This window comes from Falco punctatus, assembly GCF_963210335.1.
Source record: "Falco punctatus genome assembly, chromosome: 17".
NCBI lineage: Eukaryota > Metazoa > Chordata > Aves > Falconiformes > Falconidae > Falco > Falco punctatus.
In genome coordinates, this window is record NC_137597.1 from 8,260,973 (window position 1) to 8,288,520 (window position 27,548).

At 43.2% G+C, this 27,548-nt stretch overlaps 2 protein-coding genes across 44 annotated transcripts in view; one reads left to right on the plus strand and one right to left on the minus strand.

The window, feature by feature from the left end:
• LOC308054670 (uncharacterized protein) overlaps window positions 1-27,548 on the plus strand; it is a 168,955-nt gene that overhangs the window by 679 nt on the left and 140,728 nt on the right. For 15 of the 38 annotated variants that reach the window (XR_013924177.1, XR_013924178.1, XR_013924179.1 and 12 more), the window contains exon 1: window positions 25,102-25,644. The exons of 1 other annotated variant lie outside the window; for it this stretch is intronic. The gene's annotated coding sequence lies outside the window, so the exon portion shown is untranslated. Of the gene's footprint in view, window positions 1-17,068; window positions 19,956-22,884; window positions 23,046-25,084; window positions 25,645-27,548 lie in introns of those variants that run through there. 22 more of the 38 variants (XR_013924189.1, XR_013924190.1, XR_013924191.1 and 19 more) reach the window with 15 other exon arrangements.
• On the minus strand, window positions 61-24,881 carry TSPAN2 (tetraspanin 2). Of its 6 annotated transcripts, none has more exons than XM_080367850.1 (8): window positions 24,748-24,881; window positions 22,154-22,256; window positions 9,797-9,894; window positions 9,272-9,346; window positions 8,637-8,738; window positions 7,362-7,436; window positions 6,543-6,626; window positions 61-291 (listed from the first exon to the last, which is right to left on the minus strand). In XM_080367850.1, exons 1-8 carry the CDS (start codon window positions 24,814-24,816, stop codon window positions 280-282), a joined length of 618 nt encoding a protein of 205 aa, XP_080223976.1. In that variant the 5' UTR covers window positions 24,817-24,881; the 3' UTR covers window positions 61-279. The 6 variants fall into 6 exon arrangements, with proteins under 6 accessions (XP_080223976.1, XP_080223973.1, XP_080223974.1 ...); XM_080367847.1 differs by having other exon boundaries at window positions 61-3,821; XM_080367848.1 differs by lacking the exon at window positions 61-291 and adding an exon at window positions 4,087-4,605.

Sequence of the window (27,548 nt, forward strand, 5' to 3'; positions counted from 1 at the left end):
GGGCTCCGCGGGGACCGACCGTGGCAGCGCGCGGAGGGCACAGAGGCGAACTCTCTCTGGTAGCCGTTTATCTCAGGTTATTTTTATTGGAAAGTTGTTTCAAATTCAAGACAGAACAGCGGATAAAACGCCACTTCAGAACGCGTGAGACGCTACAGGAAGCGGAAGCCGATTTCCGCGAGTAAGGGGTGTGTGGGGGTTCCCTCGAAGAAAGCTGCCGTCGAGGTAATTCTGCTACAGACTTTGCAGCGTCAACTGATGCGCCAGTTCTGTCCAGTATTAGAATTTGTGCTATGGAAACATATATGTTACATTGGAAGGGGTTTGTGTTGTGGAGAACCTAGCGGCTGGAGCACCAACAGAGAGGAAAAAATAAGATTGAAAAGCTTTATTTATGTACATTTTCTGTGAACAGTATCTGATACTGTTAATCAGTAGCCTCCAAAGGCTGTAAAATATAGCATTTGAAGGTTTAAGATTAATCAATTTATTTTTCAATACATACGAAATATATTTTGCTATAAAATCTGTCACTTTCAGTATGAACAGAAGTGAAGTATGAACGTTCAGCATAGGGATTGTACAGGGCTGTGCTTTGTCAGCTTCTGTGCAATCTCTGCAGGGTATCAAAACTGGCTGAGGTTTTCCTGTAACAAGTGAAGCTCCCACTGAAGTCAGTTAGAAAAATGAGACAAGGGAAATGTGAATAATGATGTTTAGAGAGGCAATCACCAATAATGGCATCGACAATTTACATCTTTATGCTTTAGAACAAACTGTTTGGCAGAAGAAGACAGAAACATGTGTGATGTGTTTTCAGAGTTATCACCTGGAGGGATTTGATCTTTTGTCACTTTCCTCCAAAAGGGGTGCAAGGGACAGGACCCGACAGGTACTCCTGCTGATTTATATGGCAGTTACTATGGGTCTGGCGCATACCAGCACTGGGAGTCTGTTAATGAAATCCTGGCACGCAACTCTGGACCATGAACTGTGTTGAGGAAGTTTAGGTACTGGTTTGGATTTAGTTACTTTTGAAAAGGTTTCTTATTGAAGACATTCGGTGTAGCTGCTTGGAAATTATTTTGTACTGCCAATGATCAACGATTTTGCACTTCCAAAAGCTGAAATGAAAAGAGCAGCAGCACAATAAACTGTGGGCACTATATATCCAGTTTTGATAGCCATAACCCGGCCTGTGACATCTGAGCATTTAAAAAGGGCTGCTCAAGCTAGTTAATGGAAATTGGAGTTGTTAACTATGATCTAAAAGGGACAGGAAAGAATTCTTACAGCTTTGACAGGGAAAGAACAGTTGTATTTTCTGTCCCTGAATAAGTTAAAAAAAAAAAGTTTGTTACTAAAATGCAGAGAAAACTGCAAATACATTATGCACCTCACAACAGCAGGAAACAAGAGGGGCTGTATCTCTGGTTTCTGTTAAAGCCACTAGTAGATAGATAATATGTTGATTTCCAGCTTAAATTATACCAATAACTTACAGAATTAAACCAGTAATTGGTATTACTCTGTTCTTGATATGCAGTGCAAGTATCCCATATACCTAAATAGCAACAAACCCTACAGTATAAGCAGTAATTATGCTCAGAAAAACAAATGCACTGTTCAGAGCAAGGAAAAAAAACCCCAAACACTTCAGCAGAAAGTTAGGCTGTTCAAGTCTGAATTTGTAGAAGGTTTCTTTGTACCACTCTTGCCTGTTTTCATAAGGCACTTGGATGTTTTTGTATTTCTGGGGAAGTGGGGGAGCTGGGGAAGCAACAGAGGCTTCTGCAAGCTGCCTTTTTATTCAGTGCATCTCTAAAGCAGGAGTGGGCATCTTCCGACTTACTCAAGAAACAGTAAACAAAGAAGTATACTCTAGAAGTAAACTGGTTCTAAAATTACATTCTGGTGCTACAAATCAGAGAAACTAAATCCAATTATATGTAGATGTGTTTAAAATAAATAAGATACTGTCATTACAAGGGGGAGTGTAGCAGAAGGAAATAGCTTTATTTGCAATTAATTTCTATCCCTGTAGGGCAATCCCTTGGAACCTGAACCAGTGGCTTCCTTGTGCTGTTTTTCCTGGAAAACTCTTGCTCTGAATGGCAAAAATGACACTATACACAGGTTTCTTCTTTGTCAGTATTACCTTGGGAGAAAATAGCTGTATACTATTCCGTTAGCTTTTAGAGCCCGTTAGCTATTTAGAGCAGAACCAGTCGTAGGGACACTTTCAAGTGTACCTGGGATCCAGGAAGCTGCTTTGGCTATGTCGGTTGCCTGCTGTGAGAAACTTAGCGTTCCTAGTTTCAGCTTGAGACCCTCATGCATTTACTGCCAGTGTCATTCTCCCAACTGAGCCTTTCTTAGGAGCAGACAGCAGTTTGGGGGCCCTATTTCCTGGTCTGATGCTTGTAGAATGAGGTCCCAGGCTCTACTCTTACATGGCATCCATAGCTAGTCAGCTGTGAACAGAGGGATACAAGCCTAACTCTTCTGTGGTGTACAGTATGTATCCCTGTCAGCTGGGTACCTGAAGCTGGGCACAGACTGCTCCGTTGGCAGGGCCTGCTGCATTACCGAGCATTGCGTGCGCAGCTGTCTTGGTGGCAGTTTGTGGTTTAACAATTTGAAAAGAGAGATCTGTGTAACACAGCAAGATGCGTCAATTAAATCAGATACATAGAACAGCCATACTGTTTCCAATCGTGAAGTAACAGAAAAGTGATGGTTGGTTGAGTTTCTTAGGAAAATGAGAGAAATATCACCAGGGATATATATTCCACACAAACATGCTCAGTAGAATGGACACATTTTCTGTAATCTCATTCCTTTCCATTGTGTTTCAGTGGAATAAAGACCCCACCATTTGTAAATGCCAAGTCCTGTTAGACATCATGGACCATTTCAATGAGATACATTGTTTATCTGAACTTTTCCCCATCACGTATGGAACAACTGCATCAGAAATCTGAACTAGTTGTCATCAGAGAGACAGAGCTGCTGCATGGATATTGTTAGCAAAAAGCTGTTCTCTGCAATGATGAATTATCTCCAGTAAGCCAAAAATTAATAGATTCTGAGCCTCTGATGTAATTTATTTTCCCCTACTGGGGAGAACCTTTCTCCCTTCTAAGCTCTTCTAAAAGGAACATTCTCTTATGAATAAATATTGCAAATAGAAAAATAAAAATATAGAAACAAACTTATGTAAACTCAAGCCCTGAGGTATTTCAAGCACACAGTGTAACTTTTATACCTGACATGCAATCTAAAGGTACCAGTAAGTAAATTTACTTTATGGCTCTGTAAAAAGGTCCCATCTTTCTTTCCTGCCTTACACCCGCAAGAAATGGTGAGAGGTTGAGGTAAGAGCCCCATGGAAGCTGTGATAGTCACAGAAGCAGAAACAGAGGATATTAAAGTGCTGTGAGTCTTTCCCCGTCCATTTGCACACTTCAGTTGGCTTCCACAGGCCGGTTAGATTCTACAGAGTATGACAAAACTGCTGCTTTTCTGGATATAGGCTCCACTCCTGCACCAGCATATATACCATATAGAGTCTTGCAGGATAAAGGGACTTCTGAATAAAGATTTTAGTGGCCCCTTTAACTCAAAGATGTGTAGAGCGGGGTGTGTGTGTGTCTCAGGCTAGCTTGGGAAGCTTAAGCACACTTTGCACTGCAATTGCTCCCAAATGACTGCATTATCTTGCCAGCTTCCCACCTCTTTCCCTCTCTTCCTTTAGCCTGGATCTCGTTGGACATGTTTCCTCCCCCAGAGCTTTCTGTATTTGCATGAAGGGTCCAGTCCTAAAAAAAATAAATAAATCCAGTCTCTGCATGACGGTGAAGTCAGTGGGTCTACTCACATGATTTAGTTTGTGGGAACAGGCCCTTAGCCATTATTTTTTTTTTTAATAAAGTCCAGTTTTATTAATTCTACTCTGTTTAGGCTTTGGAAAGAACAGTTACAAAATGGATCATAGGTCTTACTTTTTAAAATGGCGTTTGTTCCTCTGCTGATACTTGGCAACCAGGGGCTTAGTGTGAAAAGGTTTCAAGCACTGTATACCTACGGGTGTGTGCACACTCTTACACAGTGAGACTCTGGAAGAATATGCATGCAGATGTGCACACACAACATATTCCATTTGCACATACTTACCTAAACAAGGTACTGCATATACAGGTACCTACTCATGTGCATATATATTTGTAAGAAGAAATATGCATGTGCTTACACAATGTCTATAAATGTGTAAACTCTTAATTGCACATATACAAACATTAAAAATTGTATTAGTCTTAGATGCACCTTTGCTTTTTTTCCATTAAAAAGGACATTTTAAATTTTTTGTTCACTTCAGTTTTACTGTAATACAATTCACCTGCTCACCTACTGGGATATTTTCCTCTCAGTATGTTAAAACACTAATTAAAATGCATTACAATTATTAAATGGGGTAGAAGAGCACTTCTTGTAAAGCTTAGTCTGGAACTCCTGGGACATAGTTGTGCAGTGAAAGTTTTAGATCATGTCTCTTGTGTTACGGATCACACAGCACAGAACCATGCTGAATATCATGCCAAAGATCTAGAAGAGAAGGGATGCGATTTAGGGATCCACTTACAAAACAGTTATAAAATTGTCTGCATATCAGAACAATCTGAAGGTTTTTATGGCAGAGTAGCAAGTGGCTGCTTCCATCTACAAACCCCAAGACATCAGACAATTAACACAGAAATTTCACTGTTATTTAAAGCCAAGATTTTATCTGCTCAGAGTAGTTTAGCTATTCTTTGTTCTAAATGTTAAGGCCAGCCTAACAGCCCCAAACATTAGTAGTACTAACATTAATTTCACTGACATTGATAACTGTGAGTGTTGGTATTATGCTTAGTATTGCACCAAAAGGTTCTGAGTTTCAGAATGCTTCTACATGGAATATTGTACACATGTTCGAGTAAGACAGAGGACGATTCCAGAGGACCCAGGTCTCTGGAACTGGTGCTGAGGATTGTGATTTTACAGAGAAAGCCAAGCTCTTAACAGTTACTACTCAAGACCAGGACTATATGTTAAATATAAAACTCTGTTTGTGTTAGGGAACTAATTAACTAGAGGGAATGTTAAATCAAAAACAGTGGGTGTTGCCAGAGCCTCCAGAAATTTCTTTTTTTGCCACAGGCTGACTCTCCAAAGCAGGTAGCAGCTACCTCCTGAGGCTTCATTGCTAATGATGGGAGATGAGCGGTACTATCAGGCAGTTAAACCACTGAGTTAACTATTAGTTAAAACCCTTCCCTACACACCTCCCTAAGGAAGGAGGAGACAGCTGACCAGTCACACTCCATGAAGTGTCAGAAATAAGCACAGAAAAATGTACAGACATGTTTCTGCTGCCGAAGAGGTTATCATTTCATAACTTCTGCCATAGGTGAGGTGGGAAGCCATAGAAGAGATGTTCCTATTTCTAGTGTACCCTTGTAGAGCAATGAGGTTATTGGAACTCTTTACCACCGATGTTGCTTTGCTGTATTTTTGAGTACACCTTCACGTTTTATACTAATCACAGGATTGTTTAATCCCCTTTACCCGTTCCACGGTTCCTATTACACCCATAAAACCTTCATCTGCTTTAAAGTGTCCACATAAACCTCCTGCTCTTCGGAGCAGCTTTAATAATATTCTAGCTCCTCATGCTGCTTCAGACTGCTGTTGGTTTCTGAGTCTGAAGGAAGTCGTGGTGGACGCCTGCTGGGAAATGCTTCCTGCACTGGACACAGACTGCCCGTTCCTGCACATCCTGGCAGCAGGGTGACATCTATTGGTCACAGCTCTGTCGTGAAGGAGCAGACCACGGGAATACCATACACACTTGAGGGAGAAGGTGGGCTGTAAGGAAAGGTGTCAGTGCTTTGATGACACAAATCGATGAAACGGCCACCTGTAACTAGGTCCTGCGCCTTTAGGAAGGAGATGCTGTTTGGAAAACTCTGCAGTTTAAATCCTGTTCCTTTAACAAAAGATCTGTGGCCTAGAAAGTCTGTTTCTAAACTATCCTTCATATCGAACCAATGCTACAGCCAGCATTTTCCTGGAAAGCTATTTCTATACAAACGGTAGGTACTCTCTATTCCTTTTGCAATCTAAGGAATCGATCCTCAAAGGGCCTAAAGCCTCAGTCTGCAGTTGTTTTGGAATAGATGAAATGCTGCTATGGCCTTTTGCTTTTCAGTTTGGTTCATGTGCATTCTGCTTTCCTGCTATTAAAACAAAATAAGGTTACCATTAGGTACTTCAGATCCTGTCTAAAGACACAAAAGAAACTGATAAAATGAAGTCACACAAGTCTGCTTGCGCCCATGTAGGCAGTTTCCAGAGAGAGGACACACTGAAAGTGACAAGAACAGCTACACCTCGGAGGAATCTCATCAGCTGCTGCAAAACACCTTCTGTAAAGCTTTGAGTAAGGGACAGGGTACTGAGCTCAAATATAGATTTGAGAGTGAGAATGTGGATTTACTCACTGTGATGCCAGCAATTGCAATTCCAACAATTCCAATTAAATGCAGATTAGCATCAATTACATTCTGGATTTCAATCAGGCAGTTCTATTAAAAACAAAATGGAAAGAGTTTTACTCCTAGAAAAATATATTCCAACCAACTCCATCAGCTGTTCTCACTAGACAACAGATAAACATGAAGAATATTATTGCAATCACTGTCCTATTTCTTGCATCTATGCCTTGTGTTTTGTTGGATGATTTTCACAGCATATTCCCTTTTCTAGTGAGACTTCTGTACCGCTTGCCTGTACAGGCTGACACATACAAATAATTTTCTTACTATCATTCTTCCCTAGATTTAAAACCCTTTATAAGATAGGCTGTGCTAAATCAAGAAGTTTGGCCCTTCAGATTGACATTGTACTCACAAGCAGATTCCACAGAAGACAGAAACAACAGTGTCCTCCTTAACACCAACAGAGTTTCTAGTCAGGAGTCTCCATGCGTGATTAAGGCAGACACTTGCCAAAATTCAGCATTCATAGGGCTTTTAATTTAGAACCCCTGCTCTGCTATGTCCTTCCCACTTTTCAGATGATGTAATACTGTCTCAGCTACCATGGGATGCTGCAAGCAGACTTCAGAAATTGAGGGGTGGGCATGTTCCATATGATGTCCAACTTATTTCTGCCTCCACTCTGTTCCATTTCATGTGGAATTTCATGCTGGAATTTGTGAGGTAAAAAGGAAGTTCTTCCTTTCTTACAGATTCTTTCCAATTTTACTAAACAATTGACATGAAAAGGTGATTAGAACAACCAGAACAGAGCACACTTGCCTTTGGCATCTGGATATTCTCTGGACAGGGTAATCCCATTTGTTGTTCCATATTATCTTTACCACAGCATTGGAGCTAAATGAGAGAGAGAGAGGGAGTGGGAGAGAGATGAAGGATCAAAGAAGGGCAAACTGTAGGCTTGTTTCATACTGGAAGTGAGACAACAAATAACTAAAAAAAGGAAACAATATAGATCAAGTAATAAATTTATTCCCTACGTTAACTGCTACCTCTCGTGGAGTTCCAGCTGTGTGGGTCAGATTTCTCAAAAATCAGTTTGTCTGAAGCCATAGCAAACAGACAAATTTGTATTAACAACAACTTCCAGGAAGGATTTTTATCACAGTATCTCATAACAAAGCCAACAATTGGGTTTTGGAAAAGCAGATCCCTGGCATACAAGGAAATGGGAGTTAAAGGGAGAAAGCAGAAAGTTCAAATAGTGCATACAGAATTAAGGGCAATGCACAAAAGCTACAACAGAGAATGCTAGCATCTTTATTTCTGACAAAATGTAGTTCTGGGTTTGGAGACAGTAATAAATCAGAGTGTTTCAGAGGGTTTGTTTTTCCTGTTTGCCTATCTCCCACAAAATGCTTGGAATTCCTCTTTGGGTCAGAAATAACAGCTATGGGAGCAGGACAAAAGGGTCTGAGGTTGTGAAATGTTTGTTCTAAAGAATGTGGGAATGCTGTAAGGAGCAACAAAGCTTGGGCTTGATCTCTGTGGGAGGCAGTGTACATACAGGATGGACACAAATAGGATTCAGGAAGTCACAGGTTCTAATTCTGATCCAGATGCTTTTTGGGTGGCCTGAACTGAGTCACATGTGCTTTTGGTTCTTTACCTACTTAGTTCAGTGGCAGGATTTGCCACATTGTATGTCCTGGGACACAGGTCACAGTTTTTTCTCTGACAAATGCAGACAGATTCAGACCTTTCTACCTCTCTGCATTTGTGAGTATTTCTATTTGGATTTTAATATTCAAAAAGGCCGTAATAGTTGTATCTTCTGCACAACAAAGACAAGAAGCATCAGCCTGAAATTTAATTAAAGCCTGACCATTTTCACTTTCAAAGGTAGGGATCACTTGTGATCTGAAACCAGAATTTTGACAGAGCCATTGGGAAACTGGGATGTGAGCCTCTGGCTCCATTTTAAGTAATACTCAGTTCTATACTTTCATACCTCAGTGGGAGACATTTTGAATTTTAAAAGGTAATGTGACAGCAGAGTACTAGTGCAAGGTACTAAAGTTCAGGAGGACTACTCACAGCCAAGTGGTAGCGAAAGATAGTCCTGTTGACCTCCCCCCCTGGATTTTTCATATAGTCATCATAAATGTCTTCATAGATTTTCTGGGCTTCCTGTATTGCCTGTAGAAATCAGACCTTCCAAGTGAGTGGCAAGTAAGTCTTACTCCCAATCCAGTGCAGACTTCCAGCTTGTGTCATCAACCTCCAGAGCAGAAAATGACACCTGGTAAACTGCAGTACCATGATTGGAAATATACAAGGTTTTGTGGCGTAATGGCGTTCAGAGGAACTCTGCATGGGTCAGAGTGTACATGTGCTGTATTCTGTGTTTGGTTAAACACTGTTAGTTGGAGAAGTTCCATACCTGAATTTGTTTGCCCTTCTCCCAAGCAATACCCTCTTATCATACTGTTCCACTTGATGTTCCTTATGGATGTAAGGTTGAACCACACCTACAGATTTTCTTTACTACAGGGGGGCAAAACCTGCACCCCTTTCTGGACTGGTGATAACACAAGCTCTCATTGACTCCAGATAAGCATGTCAGAGAGTATTCCTGGGAAAACTTTCCTATGCAAGAGCCAGACTGTAGGTCAGTTGGCTTTGGAATCCGTAACTGCCCTGTTACTACATTAGAAGTTCATGCTACTTACCACTTTCTTGCCTATAAAGGCAAATACTCCAGCAGTGACCTCAGCTGCAAATATCACCAACAAGCAAGCAAAGAACTGCAGAGGAAGAAGAGAATCTTATATTAATATACCTTGCGCAATTCTGCTTCATATGGACTGCCAGTCAGTCCCCTCATTCTTGCCCAGGCCTCAACAGCCCACACAGTAACTGGAAGGAAACTGCTAAGCAGGGTCCTTAACAAGGGTGTCAAGTCAGATTGCTTGTAATATGGAAAGAAAGGTGGAAACAGCAAAGATGTGGCTCAGATGGTAGCTTCAGAAAAGACAGAAGGTCATTCCAGGAAATACATCACATGAGACAAGCAATGGAACTTCATGTATGGAAGTTCTGCAGTATCACAGTGGCTAGAGCTGTTAGATTAGCCAGTAAAAGGACATAAGACATTTCAGGTCTTGGACAATAAAGATCTTTCTGCTAGTGACATAATGCATATGCTTTTGAATGATTTTCCTGTGCATCCCAGGCCCTTGAAACCTTTTACTTACTGCTCCAAGTAAGCACTGAGACTCCCGCGCTGCTCCACAGCACCCAAAAAATCCAACTGTGGTCATGAGAGCCCCTGCTCCCACCAATACATAGAGTCCTATGAAAAATCAGAATCAGACAAGAATTTAAGGTTTCTCTTCCCAAAGTCTGCTACCTATTTTGTCAAAACCACACATTTATAAGTAACAATGGTCTCTGGGTCTCACAAAGAACACCTACTACACAGCGAAGTTTCTCTTGCCACAAAAGGAGACCAGTGATTTCTTCAGAGTTCTTGGAGGATCTCAGGAGGACAAATAAGAAAACTTCCACCTCCCAAGTTTTTGTCTCAAGGGCAGCTCAGTCCTTGAAGAACATACATCACACCATCCAGAACTGCCTTACCACCCTTCAGCGAGGAACATAAGGCAAAAAAAATCCAGTGTTGCTAGAGGGCTTATTCTGTGACATTGGGGGCTGGAGATGAGCTGCAGACTGTACGCTAGAGGGCACAGTGAGCCCTGCTCCCAGCTTTGACTACACAAATTTTTAATGGGAATGTTTAGTATTCTTAATTACCAATTTAAACATTATTTTAAAATCTGACCCAAATCTTTAGGGTTATCAGGGCTACTGGCATTTCCTGTTAGCAGGCCTTGTATAACCTAGACTAGAAAGCCCTACAAATAACAGTTTGCAATGCTTCCTAGGAAAATGGAAAAACAATTAATCAATCTATTAGTGCAGAGCATCTAGCTACTCTGCCACACAGACGCAGCCTGCTTGGAGGAAGCGAACTCTTGCCTGCTGTCCATTCATTGGCACGTTCCTGTCCACCACTATATATCAGCCCAATATCTATCCCAGCTATTGTGATCCTTCTCCTCCCCTCCATCCTTCTTGCCCTGGTACCTTTCTTGTGCCAGGGACTGCTGCTGAGGAACGCATTCTGCTAAACAGAAATAAAACAATTATAATTAATACAGCTTTGTCAGGTCTGTGAAGCCAGGTATGTGGGATTTGCTGCTTGCTGACTGTGCTGGTAGTTCATACTCTGTATTTGCTAGATTTTTAGGGTTTGGCATCTTGTGACTTACTAGGACTGAGCATTCTTCAGGCTAATACTTGTACACATATTCACAACACAGTGTTTTTTACTGAGGGAGGGATTTAAAAGACATATGTGACTCAGAAGAGAAAGGTCAGCCCCTTGTGGAAGACGAATCGGAAAATACAAACAAATTCTTGCAGGTGCAGAACCTGCTGTTCAACTGCAAAACAGCAAACCTGCCATTTCCTGAGATCTCCGTGGTAACAGTGTAATTACTAAGATGTTTCCTGAACCCTTTTCTGCATGTCACTCCCTACTCCAGTCTCTGTTATTACTTATTAGGGAACTTAACAGAGGCACTTTTTGATTAAGAAGACTGGAAAGAAGTCTTCCCATTTCTTCTTGTTGTTTCCAGCTAGCAAAGACAAAGCTCTCTGAGGCTCAGGGGTGAGACCACTTTCAGGAATTTGGATTTGCTTTTGTCTGAGAAACAGACTTAACATTTCACTTCCATGACTCACAGCTGAACCGCTACCTCAGTCAGAGCTTCCCTTTTAAGGCAAGTTACAGGAAGAACTCATGCCACTCGCTGCAGAGCTGGGCTTGCTGTGCATCTGGCCCCACAGCCGGGCGGGTAAATCCACCTTCTCCCATCTTTGCGCAGGAGAGTTCAGTCCAGACTTTGTCCTTTCTCAGCCTGGGACTAGCAGTTGCTGATACTCAGAAAGCTATTTCTGGACAGAAAATAATGACACTTAACAATACTCCACAAAACCAGAAGCATTTTAGCTAGTATTTCTTTTCTTAGTGGGCCATATGCAGCAGTGTAGGCCTGATCACTTCAAATCGTTAATAGGAATAGACCTAAACTGAAAAGCAAGACACTCTAAAGAAAAAGAAAAGGGTGACAATGTATGTCACCCCTTAGAATCACAGTCTTACCTAGAAATATCATGCACGGATAGCCATCAAAATTAGCCCAGTTAGGGTCAGCAAAGCAGACAAATCCAGCAGTTTGGTGGTGGTAATGTCATACATCACTATGCATTAGTATCATGTGTCAGAAGTAATTAAGTGTCCTGGTTTCAGCTGGGATAGAGTTAATTTTCTTCTCAGTAGCTGGTATGATGCTGTGTTTTGGATTTATTATGAGAACAAGGGTGATACACACTGGTGGTTTTAGTGCTAAGTTATGTTTACACTAAATCCAGGACTTTTCAGTTTCTCAGGCCCTGCCAGTGAGAAGGCTGAAGGAGCACCAGAACTTGGGAGGGAACACAGCCAGGACAGCTGCCCTGAGCTAGCCGAAGGGATAGTCCATACCATAGAATGTCACACAGTGCATAAACTGGGGGGGTTTGCTGGGGGCTGCTGATTGCTGCTGGGGGACTGGCCGGGCATCGGTCAGCAGGGTTGGGCAACTGTATTGTGCATCACTCGGGTTTTTTTCCCTTTGGGTTTTATCCCTCTCTCCTTCTCTCTCCTTTTAATTGCAATTGTTGTTTTTGTTATTATTTCAATTATTAATTTTTTCTTATCTTAACTCATGAGCTTTACCTTTTTCCCAATTCTCCTCCCCATCACGCTGTGGGGTGTGTGGTGAGGGGCTGTGTGGTACTCAGTTGCCAGCTGGGGTTAAACCACAACACTAAGCTTCACTAAAGCCTGTTCCTTTCAAAAAAGCAGGATGGAAAGCACAGCCTTGATCAGCTTCTATTCATAAGCACTTTCATTGTAAAATACAAAGCCTTGGCATGGCCTCCAATTTGGCATCTACAGCACAGCAGAGAAACAAAAAAGACACTTAGTTTATAGTCACAAAATGGAATACATTTGATACCTAGAAACTGACACAAAAAAGTTCACCACAAAGCTCAGCATGGCAAAAAGATGTCTGCAAGTCAGGTCAAGGCAGAGAGCTTGTTTCGGTGAATGGAAAATTTTGAGAAGACTAGCTGCAGCTTTTTGTGAAGCAGAAGTAAAAAAGTACAAGGTAGAAAGGAAACAAGTGTTTGTAGTCTGTGTGAAATGTTTCCTTTTACCTCTTTTTGCCTCTGTGCATTTGCTGATTCCTAGTTTTGTTACTTTGATCTATGTCTGCTAATGAAGAGGAGAGAGGGCCTGACAACTAACTAGTCTCCGAGTTCACTGGCAGCACACAGCCTACACAAGAGCAGACAACAGAAGAGACTACTAAGAAGAGGCACACTGCTGTGGCATTAAGGACAGATACTGGACCTAACGGCAGAAACCTGCCATCTATGTGACTGCCCACAACTTGGGAATATTAATTGCACCTGCATGCAGGGTCCACAAACCAAGTCACTCGTAGCCCCTGAATGCAAAGGGATGAAGAGGCACATTCCACAGAATTAAAAGCCACGTGCAAAATGCAACAGAAAACTGGCTGATCTGAGCAGATGCAGCCAGGACACGGATCACAGAGGCGTGCTGAAGTAAATACAGGTTTCTTTGTAAACCCAAGAGGATGAATAATGAAGTGTCATCGGAGTGGTTTTTTTTTGGAGAAAGCCTGTTCTTTTGACCTTTTTTGAAGGAAATAGGGTTTGGGGTGGTGGTTTTTTTTTTTTTTTTTTTTTTCTTGTTTTGTTTTAGCTGTGCTAAAACATCCTCTCCCCATACAAATACACAGATTTTTATAAGCTGTGAAAAGAAACTTAACACTTCTGCTTTTTGCAGTAAGTCAGGTGAGAGAACACCTAATAACAAATTGATTTCCCTTCTGACTAAAAAATAGAGAGTGTAAGAGTGGGGGAAGCACATACTTCAGCCATTGTTTCATTTTGAACAAACAAATTTGGAAAGCAGTAAAGCAGCAGCTTTTCTATGTACTTGATTTTTGATTAATCCTGTGAGGAAAATCATTATTTCCTGAAAGGAAAATATCAGAGGGGTGTATTCCCTGAGAAAATGCAAAGAGGAGGGATCCTATTTTCTAGCAGACTCTGCTTTGCAATTACAAGGGGGATGAAAAAGTTACCTGGCAATCTCAGAGCTGCCTGTGGCGCCCAGTAGTGAAGGATGGCAAATCCACAACTCAGCCGAGAGCTCTAGACTGGAACCTATGTTCACAGCACGGAGTTATTCCCTAAGATGCTGTTTCCTCTGGGTATGAGCACATACACCGTATTGGGGCTGCACTTGGATTTGCAAGTGTGAAGGCGACCCTCAGGAAGGATAAAGGGAATTCTGTGTCATTTCTGGATGAACAAAACCTTTGTGATTTGCAGTGAATACAGAATTTCATCATTTTAGACTAGATAGAAGAGAAGGATGGAATTTTATAGCTGCTAACTGCAAAATGTCTTTATGTGGATCAGGGGTCAGCCCCATTTTTAGAAAAATCACGAGTGAAATCTGCAAGACATCTGTTCTTTGTTCCTTAGAGCAATTAAAAACTGCTGTCAAGGTAACATGCAAATTATGCATTACGAAGCTGAAAGGAAATGTCACCAGTTCTTTAGTCTGTCATATGGCACTTGGACAAAGTAACAACTGTCCTTAGAACCGGGGTCCTTCTGTGCTCCCATTGCCAAGAATCACGTGACAGGCAGAAGCGTGTACTAATGTTTATGAACAGAAAGGAGACATTACAATATAAACCAGACAGGTAGCAACCCACTAATGGGAAGGTTAAAGCCTTTCTAATTTCAGACAATGCATGAACCGTCACCACCGCCACTGGATACACTCTGCTGGCCACCTAGGCTGGTAGAGATGTGATTTCACAGTCTGGAATAGAACTCACTCCCAGAGTTGGTTTTTGATATTAGTTGTTGTTGTTGTTGTTGTTGTTGTTGTTGTTTTCCAAAATCTTACTGATAGTTTTCAGATACAAATCCCCATCTAGAGCCTACTGCAAAGAGCAGGAACAGACAGACGTACACTGGCCCTCTGTCTGGCTTTATTTCACATGGGTTTCTTGTTTACCTGGCTGCTATGATCACTTTCCATTTGAAATAATTCTACTTTTTCTTTTTTGGGCTGAGCAACTACCACTGAACAAACTACCAACTGTTCATATTCCACTGAGAAAACAAGCAGCTCACTCAGTTCTTGGTATAAGGGATAGAGAGGCAGTGATGAGAGCAGTCCTAGAACACAGACTTGAAGAGATTTTCCTGAGGCTGTATGTGCATTACTGTCTGGGAGGCAGATGTGCTGTGAGGCTCTCAAGCCCTCACTATAGCACCAAGGAACCTGCAGTCTAAATGCACTATTGGAGAAAATGAGAAACGCATGTGGGAGTTGGAAATAACAGGCCAGACAGGGACGCGTGTATGCTGCACATAGTAGCAAAGTCAGTTTCTGAAACAGGCTTATTACTAGAGATTACCATGTTTGTGTCAATAGATTTTTAGTATATTTATATATAAAATATATTTACAGCGCTGGAGAGGAGAGGCAGAGTACTGTGAAGGAAGATGAATTTCTGGAGGATTGGAACACACCCTTAATGTGAGCATAATGCACAGACATAATCACATCTTGTGTGAATTCAACAGGTATTTTGTGGTTAATCATGCAGGAACCACAAAAGCATTACAGATACCAGCCAGTTTCTAGGCTTCTGATAATGCACAAATTTGAATTTAAAAGCAGTCTCACCATAATGTAGCCCTCCCCGTTTTCCGCAGAATACCAGCACTTGTTACATGTCTTGTTCCCATGCATCTCACAACCCTAAATAATTAATGTCCCATATTCACATAAGCCAAAGTACGTCAGCTATTACCTTCTCTGTAGTCTCCAGTGGCTCTGTCAATATTTACTTCACCCTATACCAAACTTCACCAAAATCAGATGTAATCAACATACCTGTATTAGGTGGGTCTGTACTATGGCAGCTGCACTTCACAGAATCCTGTGGCAATGGATTCTACAATTTAATGAATAGTGTGAAAAACTTCCCAATAGGGAAGTTGTTCATAGTACATAGTATAATAATCTTGTCAAACTTCTTCATACTTTTTCTAGTTTTATTGCATTCTTTTTGACCAGAACCACATACAGCATTCAAGACACTGAGAGCACTGGAAATTTACACAGCATTGAAATTTTTCAGTCGGATTCTCTTTTCCTAACAATTCCTGACATTTATATGCCTTTTTGACTGCAGGTGAGCAAGGCACTTTTGTCAAGAACAACTGACACTCTTTAAGATCACGTTCCTGTGTGGTTACAGCTAATTTGAAGTGTGCCAGTGTTTACGCTGTTTAGATTATCTGTTACCATTTGTGTCACTTTGCATTATTGATACTCTATTTCAATCTGCCTTTCTAATACTCAAGTATTTCGATATTCTGAAATCCTCTCACAATTCTCTGCAATCCTCTTTAGATTAAGACACCCTGGATAATCCTGTGTGTATGCATACATTTCCATGCAGGTATCAACAACAATTATACGCTTCTAATGCTCAAACACAGAGGCTCCAAGCCACCCGAAAGGGCAGAGTCTGGCTGTAATGCATTCACAGAGATCTGCAGCTCCCACAGCAGCAGCAGTCGGGACCCTGCAGATAACTGTCTTTACCCATCCAAGTGCAGATGAAGTCAGTGCTGGAACAAAACAAGCCAACTCAGTCAAAACCCTCTCTGTAGATGCTTTTCAACTGACGCACCCCAAAAAGGAGCTAAGGGCTTTTTTGTTGCTGATTTATCTTTTTCCAGCAGACAAAATGCTTTCCTCTTAATGGCTTCATAGTGGACAGCCCCACTGTATTTCCAGCTCTGTCAGAATGAAACCACAACACGGGACATTTCACTTCAGATAGAACTGGTTATATTGATTCTTTTTCTTGAGGCTACATTAGAGAGTGGCATCTAGAGCAGTTAGTCCTTTTAAAGAGAGTATGCATGAAGGACAAAGCATGTAACCAAAAAAGCCTGAGCGTTCCTGGAGTTTAGTGTGCTGCTACAGCAAGAAACATCTTAATGTCTTTTTACTTCATGCAAGACCAGTGACAGGTTTATCCCCGTCACCTAGCTCCCTTGCTGCAGGTGGCTGTTTCTGGAAAAGCAGAAGTGTTGAGGCTGTGGTGCTGGGCTCTGGCCTGAGCATGGGTGGGCTGACCAGAACCAGATACAACTGCTTGGTTGCTCACTGAAGCAGGCTGAGGGAGCCCCCACATATGCAGTGAGCAGTATTCACAAGAGTTCAGTGTTCGCAGCAATGCGACCAGTGTGCAGGCACCAGCGTGACTTGCAGCTGCCTAGAGGAAGAAGAGGGTGCGTCAAAGAAGGAAATGGCGTAACTGTCAGTTCAACTGTTGTTTCTATGTGGAAATGGCTAGCTTTTAAATAGCTACACATAGAGTAGGGTGGGAGAAAGCTTTACTCAGGAGGACAGTTTAACAGGCAAAAAGCATAAAGTGCATTATTATGCTTAAATGATTAAGAAAAAAAAAAAAGAAAAAAAGCCTCCTGGATCTCAGCATATTGCAAATATAAAACAATCAGCCTGAGGCAGGTGGATACATTATTCCATTAGGCTTAATTAACTTGTTCTGTCAGAATTCTAACTGCGGTCGCTTTACTCTGCTAGGTGGGATACTGACTCTTAGGAACTAATTGCTAGGTTTTATGATCCACCACAGAGACTGAGGACTTTTGAACAACTCTCTCATTTTGAGTAAGCTTTCCTTTTGGGGATAGTAGTGGTGGTGGCCTATTTTTTAAGCTGATTTCCAGTGCAGCAACTTTCATTTTCCATTCAGGGCTACTATCAGCCTTTTCTAAACCACTTCTCCTCAGCTGCAGAAGAGAAGACCTGGAGACAAGATGATAGGAAGAAAGAAAAGCTCATTTCTTAAGTACAACTAAAAGCCTCTCCAATACACTTGATGGTATGACCATCTGATGCTTCTCTTGTGGTATTGCATCTCCACACAGACACTACTTTGCCAACAGCTCTCATTTTAAAGGCTGATAGTTTGAGAGGCTATGGAATTTGGAGAGAAAATACTGTTGACTAAGGGTATAGTGCTTGACTCCAAAATACATGAATAGAACTACAACAAAATGAGGCACAGCAGCAAAGAATTTCAGTTTACATGGATTTAACTGCTGGCCAACCCCTGTTTATATGGGCACCCACTACTATGGAGAAAACCTACTAATATCCTTCAACTCCAGACATGACTTCATACCTAAGGCATGTGCCATCTAACTGTACCTTTCAAAGCCAGCATCATCACTCATGGTCTCACAGACCCCAAGAAAAAAACAGAGCCACCCTGAAACTTCTGTCCACAAGTGTTTGGCCCTGATGAATGCCTGGACCATGGATTGGATCGCGGAACTGGAACAAAGAGAATGTAACATAGCAGAAAGTTTGTGAGCTCTGGCGGTGCAGGAGAAGCAGTGGTTCAGTGCGACCAGTTATGAGAAAGTCATCCAAATTGTTTCATTCACATTCATCAGTTTTTGTTACCATTCCTGATGAGGCTTGTTGGGTATGTACACTTCATTTTTATTGCTACTGGCAGTGGTATGACCCTCTGCACTTCACTTATTAGGCATACAGAGAGTTTGTCCTCTGTGTTGCCCAAGGAACCGGAACAGACTTTCCTCTTCATCCACCAAAAGCAGAGAGGGGAGAACAGATGTCTTGAACTGACCCTTTAGAAGTTCCTGTGTTAGTTTTTACTTCACAAATGCTCAATTTGCGCTCAGCAGGCACTTTGTCTGCACTTCTGTGCTTTAGATATTTTTAAATTTAAGAACAGTACTATTACAAAGAATCAAATAAGGACCAATTAACTGTGAGACAGCAATACTGACATCTTGGGTTCACACATCTCTCTTTTCCTTCCGATTGTTGCAGACTTTCCTGTCCAGTAAAAAACTCTCCAGAGTCTTGGTACAGGAGTCTCAAGAAGGACGAGCAATCTGGGGGTATTCCCTTTATTCAACAGATCTTTTCTCCATTTGGTCAGTACAGTGTAATAGACAACTTAGATAAAAAAGGTAAGAGCCCAGCTATTGACCTTTGCTGAAATTATGGGGTTTTTTTTCTTTCTTCTTTTTTTTTTTTTCCTCTCAAGTACAGCTAAGAGAGGAATACATGCAATCTACCAGAGCTGAACTGCAGTAGAGCAGGAAAGCTACAGTTTTGCCTCACCACTTGAAGCACAGGCACAAGAAATGTACTATGAGATGGAGTAACATAAAAATATTGTCATGCCTGCCACTACACTGGGAACTCCAAAAGTTGGGGAGCTGTACAGAGATGGTGTCCAATTTTAGGAGGCCATTCCAGTGTATGATACATCTGGTAAAGTAGATGAAAACTGCATGGGTCAAAGAGTTCCAGTCTTTTCTGTTGTAGGCTAAAAACCTGCAAGCTGCAGTGGGGAATATGGATCACTGAATACAAAACCAGAAGCAACAGAAAACAAAGAACACATATGTGCTTGACCTCAGCACTGCTGCCTGTAAGTTCTCAAACCAACAAAAACATTTCAGTGGCTGGAAAAGATGAACAGGCCTGGTTGCCAAGTCATGGCCTAAACTATTCCAGGGGGCAGAAAAGACAGCTGGACTGCTGGTAAAGAACAAGGCTATTTAAGGAGACTCATCCTGGCCTAATGGAAAATGTAAGGATATAATTATCAATTATTTTAAACTAAAACATTTCAGATCCAGGAAAAAAAAACATCATAGGGAAGCACAAGGGAGAAGCTGGTTAGATTCAGCTGGCAGTTCAAGCCAGGTACAAAAACAGCAGAATGTGCTGCTCTTTAGAAGCAAGAAAATTAGCTGGTTTCCACAAGATGGTGATTCTGGACAGTACTTCCATATGCAAAACAAACTCTGAATGCAGCTGCAGTGTTGTTCCAAGCACTGACACAAAGCTGATCTGATCACAGGGGCTTGGGTTATCACAAGGCAGCCACAAAAGTGGTCAGTGGAACAGAGCTGAAGAAATTATTTTTAGATATATGGCCATATGTTTATATCTCCAAGTCATACTGATGATCTGCTTTCTCTTTCAGCCCTCTGGGCAGCTGCTCCTTGTGGGTTGAACAGTGCTCCATATTAAGAATTCCTATGCAAAATTCTGGCTGTCGCCCAGAATGCATGTTACAGAGCAAACACACAAAGGCAAGTAAACATCACTCCTAGACTCTCCAGGAGAAGGGCCCAATACACAACTGTCAAGGGGGACTCAGAAATGAAATCTCCTGGAGAGGTAAAAGCTCTAGAGTGTGACTGTCAAGGGCAGCCTTGTCTGCTGTAAAAAACAAACCTTGCTAAACTTATCACCATTCTTTTACCACCGCCTGAGTCACAGATTGTTAACGGCCTCAGACTTCTGAATGGCTGCACAAGTCACAACAACATTTAACATGATTTGTAATGAGGGATGGCCACAGAAATTTTTTTTTCTTCTTTAACAGGAATGCTTCGTACAGAGCACAGTGCTTAGTACAAAAAAGGGCCAAAACTTTGCTTTTGAATTCAATCAAAAGTGCAAGTTTAAAAGAATTCCTGACATATTTATGTCCCATTCCTTAGCACTTCCTCTGCTAGCAGTTACATATTACAGCATACAGTGCTATAAATACATGTCACAGCTCAATAATTAAATGTCATGGTATATGACAAAACTTACAAGAGCATTCCTCAGGACTTCCCAAAATTAACAATTCCACAGCTTTTGTAGTTCCTGTTCAGGACTGAGGCAGATTAAATCTTTTTGAGACTTAAATACCCAGGCACCAAAGAGTATCTTGTTTACACAGTGTTACAGTGTGTACCGCAAAGCTGTGAAATTACTGTGGTGCCTATTCACATCACAGGATGTATTACTTTCTAGTTTCTAACACACCAACAGTACTTGATTTTGAAGGCCAGAACATCCTTCTGTCTTGCTTAATCTCCTCGGTCAAATATAAGTGGATAAGGCAGGGAAGAGTCCCAAGAAACAGCACAGGAAATTCGGCAGGTATAAACTGGATCTGGAAATGAAGCTGGTGATCTAATATGCTGCTGACATAGCAGCTCAGATGTAAGAGGAAAAGTAAATCCTACTTCCTGTGTCACTGGAGGTCCTACAGGGTATTTTACAGTAACCCTCAGGTCCCAATCAAATTTTCATCTGAATGGTTTTATTCAGCCTCATAAACTCCCACAGAAACTTTGCTGGACATAAGATTCTGCCTATCTATTCCCACAATACGATATAGTCAACTCTGTGTCTCTAGTCTGGTTGCATATATTAAACAAGCTTGGGGTCAGGACTTTGCTGTATCAGAGCCAAGGTCTTCACTAAGCGATTTGGGGTATTAAGAGTAACTGCACAGCCCAGGCCATATTCCTATTCCTGTAATGGATAACTGACTGCTACAGGACATACTGAGTCAACCTCCATTCCTGGCCACCCTGTCAGAGTGGCTTGATGGACAAGGCAGGACTGGGTACTTATTCACACTTGGCATTTGTAGATGGCAAAAATGTTTGCACCAGCTGGATTTATTGAGTGAGTCGATCTCCAGAGGTGATATATTGAAACAGAAAAAACCCTGCCTTTTCTGGTGTAAAGACATGTTACAGTTGCCAATGGATAAAGAAATGCAATTGCTGGCAGTCCTAGACAGCAGCTATTTAAGGATGACTATAGGTATGTAACACAGGTGGTGTTTCCAGAAAACCCAACTGGAAATCCTAGGGAGAAAAAAAAAATTGTTACATGCCTAAAATTAGATATAACCAATACCAGTTCTGTGGGCTTGGGGAACTGGTTGGTTCTTGCCTAGGCTGGACAAACAGTTCTTGAGATAACTGAACATGGTGTACTTTTACTTTTCAGTCCTGGAAGGATTTGCTCTGATGTTACTCAGAAGTCACACTGAGGGTCTCTGTGGAGACACAGAGAGAACTGGTGAGCAAAAGTGTTACTGCTGCACTGGTGTTAGAAACATTCAGAAATGACACTGTTATTTTATTGGCTAGCAGCTGCACAGAAGACTCTGGGAGGATGTACTGCTGAGCCCCGTGTTCCCTGGGTCTCTGAGCCATCGCGGCTTCTGTTCTGACAGTATTAGCACAATTCACTGAGGATATGTGAGGACTGGATCAAATCAGAGAGCAGAGTTCAGTTAGGCCTAAGGAAGTTGATGCCAAGCAGAGAAAGGACAAAAGCCATCATGCACATGATGCACTGCACCAGAACATCCAGTTTTGTGTAGTTTGCCCCAGGAGTTGTTGGCCTTCAGGTAATTCAATGTGTAACATATGTCACATGCCCCAGGATGAAACCAAGGCAAAAGGCTACTGTTATCACAGGCACTTTAACTTACCCATGAAGAAATACTCTGGAGACTTTTTCTCTGAAGCAAAGTCTGCCATAACCCCACCAAACCGCAGCCATAGACCAAAGGCAATGACAGCCAATCCTGCCAGCTGGAAGATAAGCAAGACCAGTCAATACTTTGGTAACAACTGGCTGGAGAGCATCAAAGAGGTGTCATTGGCACCTTATGCTTTCTTGAAATCCCACAGCTCAGGATTGCACTGTCAGAAAATTCAGGATGCACTTGCCGGTGTTTGGTAACAATGAAGTGCAATGTCCTTCTGTCTGTCTTTTAGCCCTTCAGCATAGCGGTGCTTCTGAACATACTAGTGACTTTCAAACCTTGCAAATAAGCTCATTTAGTTATCAAAACTTGGCCTGAATTGCAATGGGGAATGGGAGCGGGGCGGGGGGGTTGTTGTGGGGGAAAAGCGAGTGCCAATGAGGACAGGCTGCAAAACCCATGAGGAACACTCTGCCCTCCTTCCTTAACCCTCAGGACTGTGCTGTGGTAATGCAGGATGCAGGAGGCCACTCAGAGCCTGGGTCTGGGTGCTGTTACTGTAGGAAAAGCATCTTATGATGAAGTGCTGTGTGATCCAGAATTAAGCCCTGTTAGCTTGATACACGCCAAACTTTTAGGACAGGAGGAACTTAATTGACTTTTTTTCCAACCCTCCTAGCTGATTTAGGGCTTTTTGGGCTGAGAGGTGCCCCCTTCCCCGGTATGTATTACAGGTCCAGCTGCAGTGTCACAGGATATATGATGCTGTAGAGAGACCAGCCGGACCCCTGAATCATCACACCAAACTGGAGGAGACCATTTGCCATTTCGGAATTGCTCCTGGTGCTGCTTGGTTGTAAGAAGCGTTCCGTTTGGAGGCCTACCAGAATGAGAGGTTTGTATTGTTCTTGGGGATGTGCTGAAGTTGTGCTTGGGTCAGCTATGACAGGGCATTTTTCTGTAAATCATCATGGCATCCCCTATCAGAACTAGGAGGTAAAAGTATTATTACAGCGTACAGTATCTTGGACTAGAGAAATGACTAACAAGCAAGTGATGGGTTCTGTCAAATGCAAGGAAAAATTCTCTTTAATGCAAACAAGACTAGGAGTGTTATGGCATGTTGTTTGAGGGGAAAGATCTATAGACAGTGGTCTCAGACCCACCGCATGCCTAACATATTTATAAGCCTACCAGACAATGGTGTGTGTCCTGGCAGAGAGCTTCAGCATCCTACAGGACCAGGCACAATGCTCTGCTACTGTTCTGATGGCGGCCCAGAGCCTAGGCCTGTAGCAACTGCGCAACCTGAACGAGATTCACAAAACACGTGCGGCTTAACATATCCTTGGCAGCCTGGTGTGGTGCTTTTTTATCTGGCCTCCATTGCCTGGCAGTTGATTCATCTGGCATAGCTACAGCAAGCAAAGCTAGCAGGCAAGCACATGGCAGAAGAGCTTGGGATCGCGGCTTTCCTCACAGAAGGGTCACAGCACAGAGGGTCCCCTGCCACTCTGGCCATAATATTTGAACCTCCCTGCTTGCAGGCATGAGCTCAGCCTTTGGACCACCAGAGCACGAGGAGACCCCACCATCAGCCCAGCCTCCTGAGCACCTCGAGTAGTTGGGATGTGTTTGAAATGAATGCCCCCCAGTCCAGCTGGGGAGATGGTTTATTCCATCTCAGCGAAAAGGCAGAACACAGTAACTGTCACTTTTGTGAAACAACATAACACAAAGCTTTGTCCTTCTGCAGCCTTGCAGCTGCAGCTGGGCATCATCGCTCTGCTTTTGGGGCTCGAGCACAGCGGCACTGTGTACCGGGAGATTGCAGTGCTGTCACCAAGAGGGAAAAGCATTTGGTTTAACTGTGTTTTCAGGCATGCTTGCTCCAGAGAGGCTGAACAGGATTATTTTGTGACTTCTTTTCAAAAAAAAAACCAGTAGATGAGAAAGAAAGAAAAAGACATTTAAGGAGATGACGTTGCTAATTGTTTTCTGGTGTGAAAAGTTGGGAAGCTACTGGAAGGGAGAACACAGCATGAGGGAAAGTGAAAGAAAAAAGGAAAGCTTGAATTAATTTGTGCTACGGAACTGTAAGACTATTAAAAAGGTGCAACGAGGGGAGAACGGACACAGCATTCTTCACATCTCCTGAGGGTTCTGCACGAGACACTGGTCATTAGGGCAGCTTCAGCAAAGTGCAGTATGATGCGAGGACTTTCTCTTAGGATGAATTTGCAAAAGCAGCACCTGTTGGCTCCCGGTTTGAGAAGGCGCTGTCAGAGGACACCGCCGGGGGAACCCCTCCCCGCCCGGCTGCGATGCCAGGCGCGGTGGGGAGGTGGGCGCTGCTTCAGCCCGGCACTTGCGGCAGTTGCCGTTCGTCAGCAGTGGCCTGCCGTAGCAGGCACGGCGTCTCCCAGGGAGAGCCGCGTCTTTACAGAAGCGAGAAGCGCCGAGAGCCCTCGCCACCGGGGCTGAGGCAGCGGGCTGCGGGGCCGCTGATCGCCCGGCCGCCCGCCCTCGTCCCCGGGGCCCCCGCAGGTGGCCCGGCCCCCCGGCCCCGCCCGGTCCCCCCCCGGCCCGGCGCTCACCCAGAAGGTCAGGTTGAAGATGCATAGCAGGATCTTGATGCAGCGCATCCCCCCGCGCCCCGTGCCCATGGCGGCCGCCGGCTCCGGCAGCAGCTCCCCACCCTCGGCCCGACGCGCCGGCGGCTCGGCGGGGCGAGCAGCGGGGCGGCGCCGGGGGCAGGTGCGGGGCTGGGCGCGGCGAGGGGCGGGCCGGGGCAGCCCCGACGACCTGGGCCCGCCCCGGCGGGCGGCGGGTATCGGGCAGCTCCGCGGCGGGGAGGGCGCCCGCGGGGGGCCGGGCCCGCTGCCCGCAGGCGACCGCCCTCCGGCGGGGCCTGGCCGTCCCACCCGGGCGGGGCTCGGGCGACAGCGGGAGCAGGGTGGGCGCGGCCTGGGCTCTGCCGTGTGAGCGGCGGCGGCGGCTCGGCTCGGCTCGGCTCGGCTCGGCTCGGCCGGTGCCGTCGGCGCCGCAGCAGCGGCCGTCGGGGGCACGTGGCAGCCCCTGTCACCCTTTTTTCCGCGTGGACGCAGTCAACCCCCCCGGCGGCCCTGGGCGTGGCTGAGCCTCGGGCCGAGGCTTGAAACAAGACACAGATTTGCAGAGGCTAGGATGTGCACCCGTGGAATCGTGAGCAAGTTCGAGGACTGGATGTGGGAAGTTCGAGGGTAGCAGGAAAAGGGCCGTTTTCCTTACAGCGGCTTTTGCTAACACTCATAAACTAAAAGCCCCTAAAATTCATTTTCCAACCAGTAATATTTCCACTTTTGTTCTCAAGATTTTACAAAAAATGCTGACTCTGTTGCCAAAGTCTCAGATCTTTCTTCTCTTACAACTTTTTTCAGCTGCTGTTTTGTTTCTCAGTCTTCAGAAAGTCTGAGCCTGAAGCTGCCTGTGGGGCTTTGACAAGGGAGCACAAGGTAAGGTAGAGTCTCTTGAGAAATGGGGTTTCTATGTTAAGACACTTCCTCTCAGTGTTTAACGAATAAAAGTTATTTCCTGTTCTGTGCTGCATTAAAGTAACTGTACGGTTTTACCTCTCTGGATTGTTTTCATGTTTAGAATCAATTTTTCCCAAGGTGTATGTGGAAACCATGCAAAAAGACATAAGAAAAGATGCTTGAGTCGTATTTCAAATGCAGTTACACTCACCTAATGATCTGGCCATACCGAAGGATGTTGGAGGTGGTTTCTCTTTTCAGTCACTCAGTGGTTTGTTTTCAGCCTGGCAGCATTTCAGGAAAATCATCCCAAATAGTTTATTTGACTGGCAATAGCAGAGTTTTATTAAGAATCTCTTGTTCCATTTGCAATGAAATACACTTTATTAGTTTTTTTTTTTAAAAAAGAAACATTCAACCTACCTATGACTTAAAGCAAACCCCCGTATTTCCCCTTTTTTGCTTCCGAGTGACGCTGTGCTAAACAGTATCACTCTACCAGTCAATGTATTCCTTCTAAAATAGCAAAAACATAAATCCATTTGAACAGACAAAATAACTTTATGCCAGTGAGATGTACCAAACAATAGGAAAATACTTTGTTATCCCCTAATACATATGAAGCAATAAAACATCTAAAAGAGGGAGTAGTTTTGCATTGGCTTATGATGACAAGTTTTTCGAAAAGTCTTTTATCATGCTTCTCCACTTCTCTAGGAGTTTTCATGCTAATTTTCCCTAAGAGTTTAGGAGTGGAGCATTTTGCCTTGAGAAATAGTAGGTCTCCTTGCTACATAATTCTTGCAGTGAGTGAAATCCCCCTGAACTGCTGCTAAATTTATCAGGAAGCTTTTGCTCTTTCCAGCTAGCAGTTTCAACTGGTGTCCTGAATCTGTTTGCTGTTCTGCTCTGTGTGGCTGGGCTTTTGTGGTTGGTTGTTGTTGCAGATACATTTGTGTTAATATTCCATTGCTTCTGGAAGAAAATAATTCACAGTGACAAAAGCATGTTTTCTTCTCTGGCTCTTTTGACTGTATTCAGGAAGTGTGAATCACTCAATGTGGACTTGATTCAATCTTTTTGTGATTGTTTTTTCTCAAAAGCATTTCAGAAATGGTAATTTAGCTGCTTCTGCATTGTTCTTTCTCTAAACTGTGTTCCCAGGGTTATGGCAAGGGGACCAGCAAAAAATCCATGCACAAAATGTTAGCTGGCGAACTTCACTATGGGTCCCACCCCTGTCACTAAGCCTCTTGAGCACAAGTTCTTGTAGAGCTTCTGTAGCACGGAATGTCTCTTCTTCCTCAAAGCAAATCAAAAGACCATCTTTAAAAACCTGTCCTTTAGAGTTCCATAATTTCTCACAGAGCTCTGGGCAGAATTTTTAGACTCCTTCATATCTGGATCTACCAAACTCTGTTCCTAGATGTTACAGACAGTTTTCAATAATGGGGAGCTATGAAGAAAATCCCCCCCTTCCCCCCCCCCTTTTTTTTTTTTTCAATTTAAAACCAAAAAAATGGATATGAATAAACACTATTTGCAAATTTCTATCATTACAAATTGCAAGCCAGGTTCCAAGGGCAACAAATGAAATTTACATTTGGGTTTTAATTTAGCTGTCAATGAAACCCAATAAAAACCAAATGTTTAATCTAGGAGACAAGAGGAGTAAGCAACGGACAGGAGGCATCTATGCCTAAATTAGTATCCACAGCTTTCCTGGGTGGATAATGAACTAGGTTGTGGGAGGGTCACACTATCTGTGCTGAGCTCTGCCGTGTATCTCCCTGCGTGATCCAGGGCAGCTGGCTTAAGCAGGGAGCTCTGATTTGTTTCATCTTACTCAGAGTGTATGTTCTTCATGGCAGGAGTAGTTAATG

Excerpts from the sequence above, each read along its gene's own strand:
- TSPAN2 (XM_080367846.1), bottom strand. The coding sequence starts at position 24,816 with ATGGGCACGGGGCGCGGGGGGATGCGCTGCATCAAGATCCTGCTATGC. Across the intron at positions 22,257-24,747 it reads TCTTCAACCTGACCTTCTGG|CTGGCAGGATTGGCTGTCAT; the intron begins GTGAGCGCCGGG and ends CTTATCTTCCAG. Across the intron at positions 9,895-22,153 it reads TCCAGAGTATTTCTTCATGG|GACTCTATGTATTGGTGGGA; the intron begins GTAAGTTAAAGT and ends GATTTTTCATAG.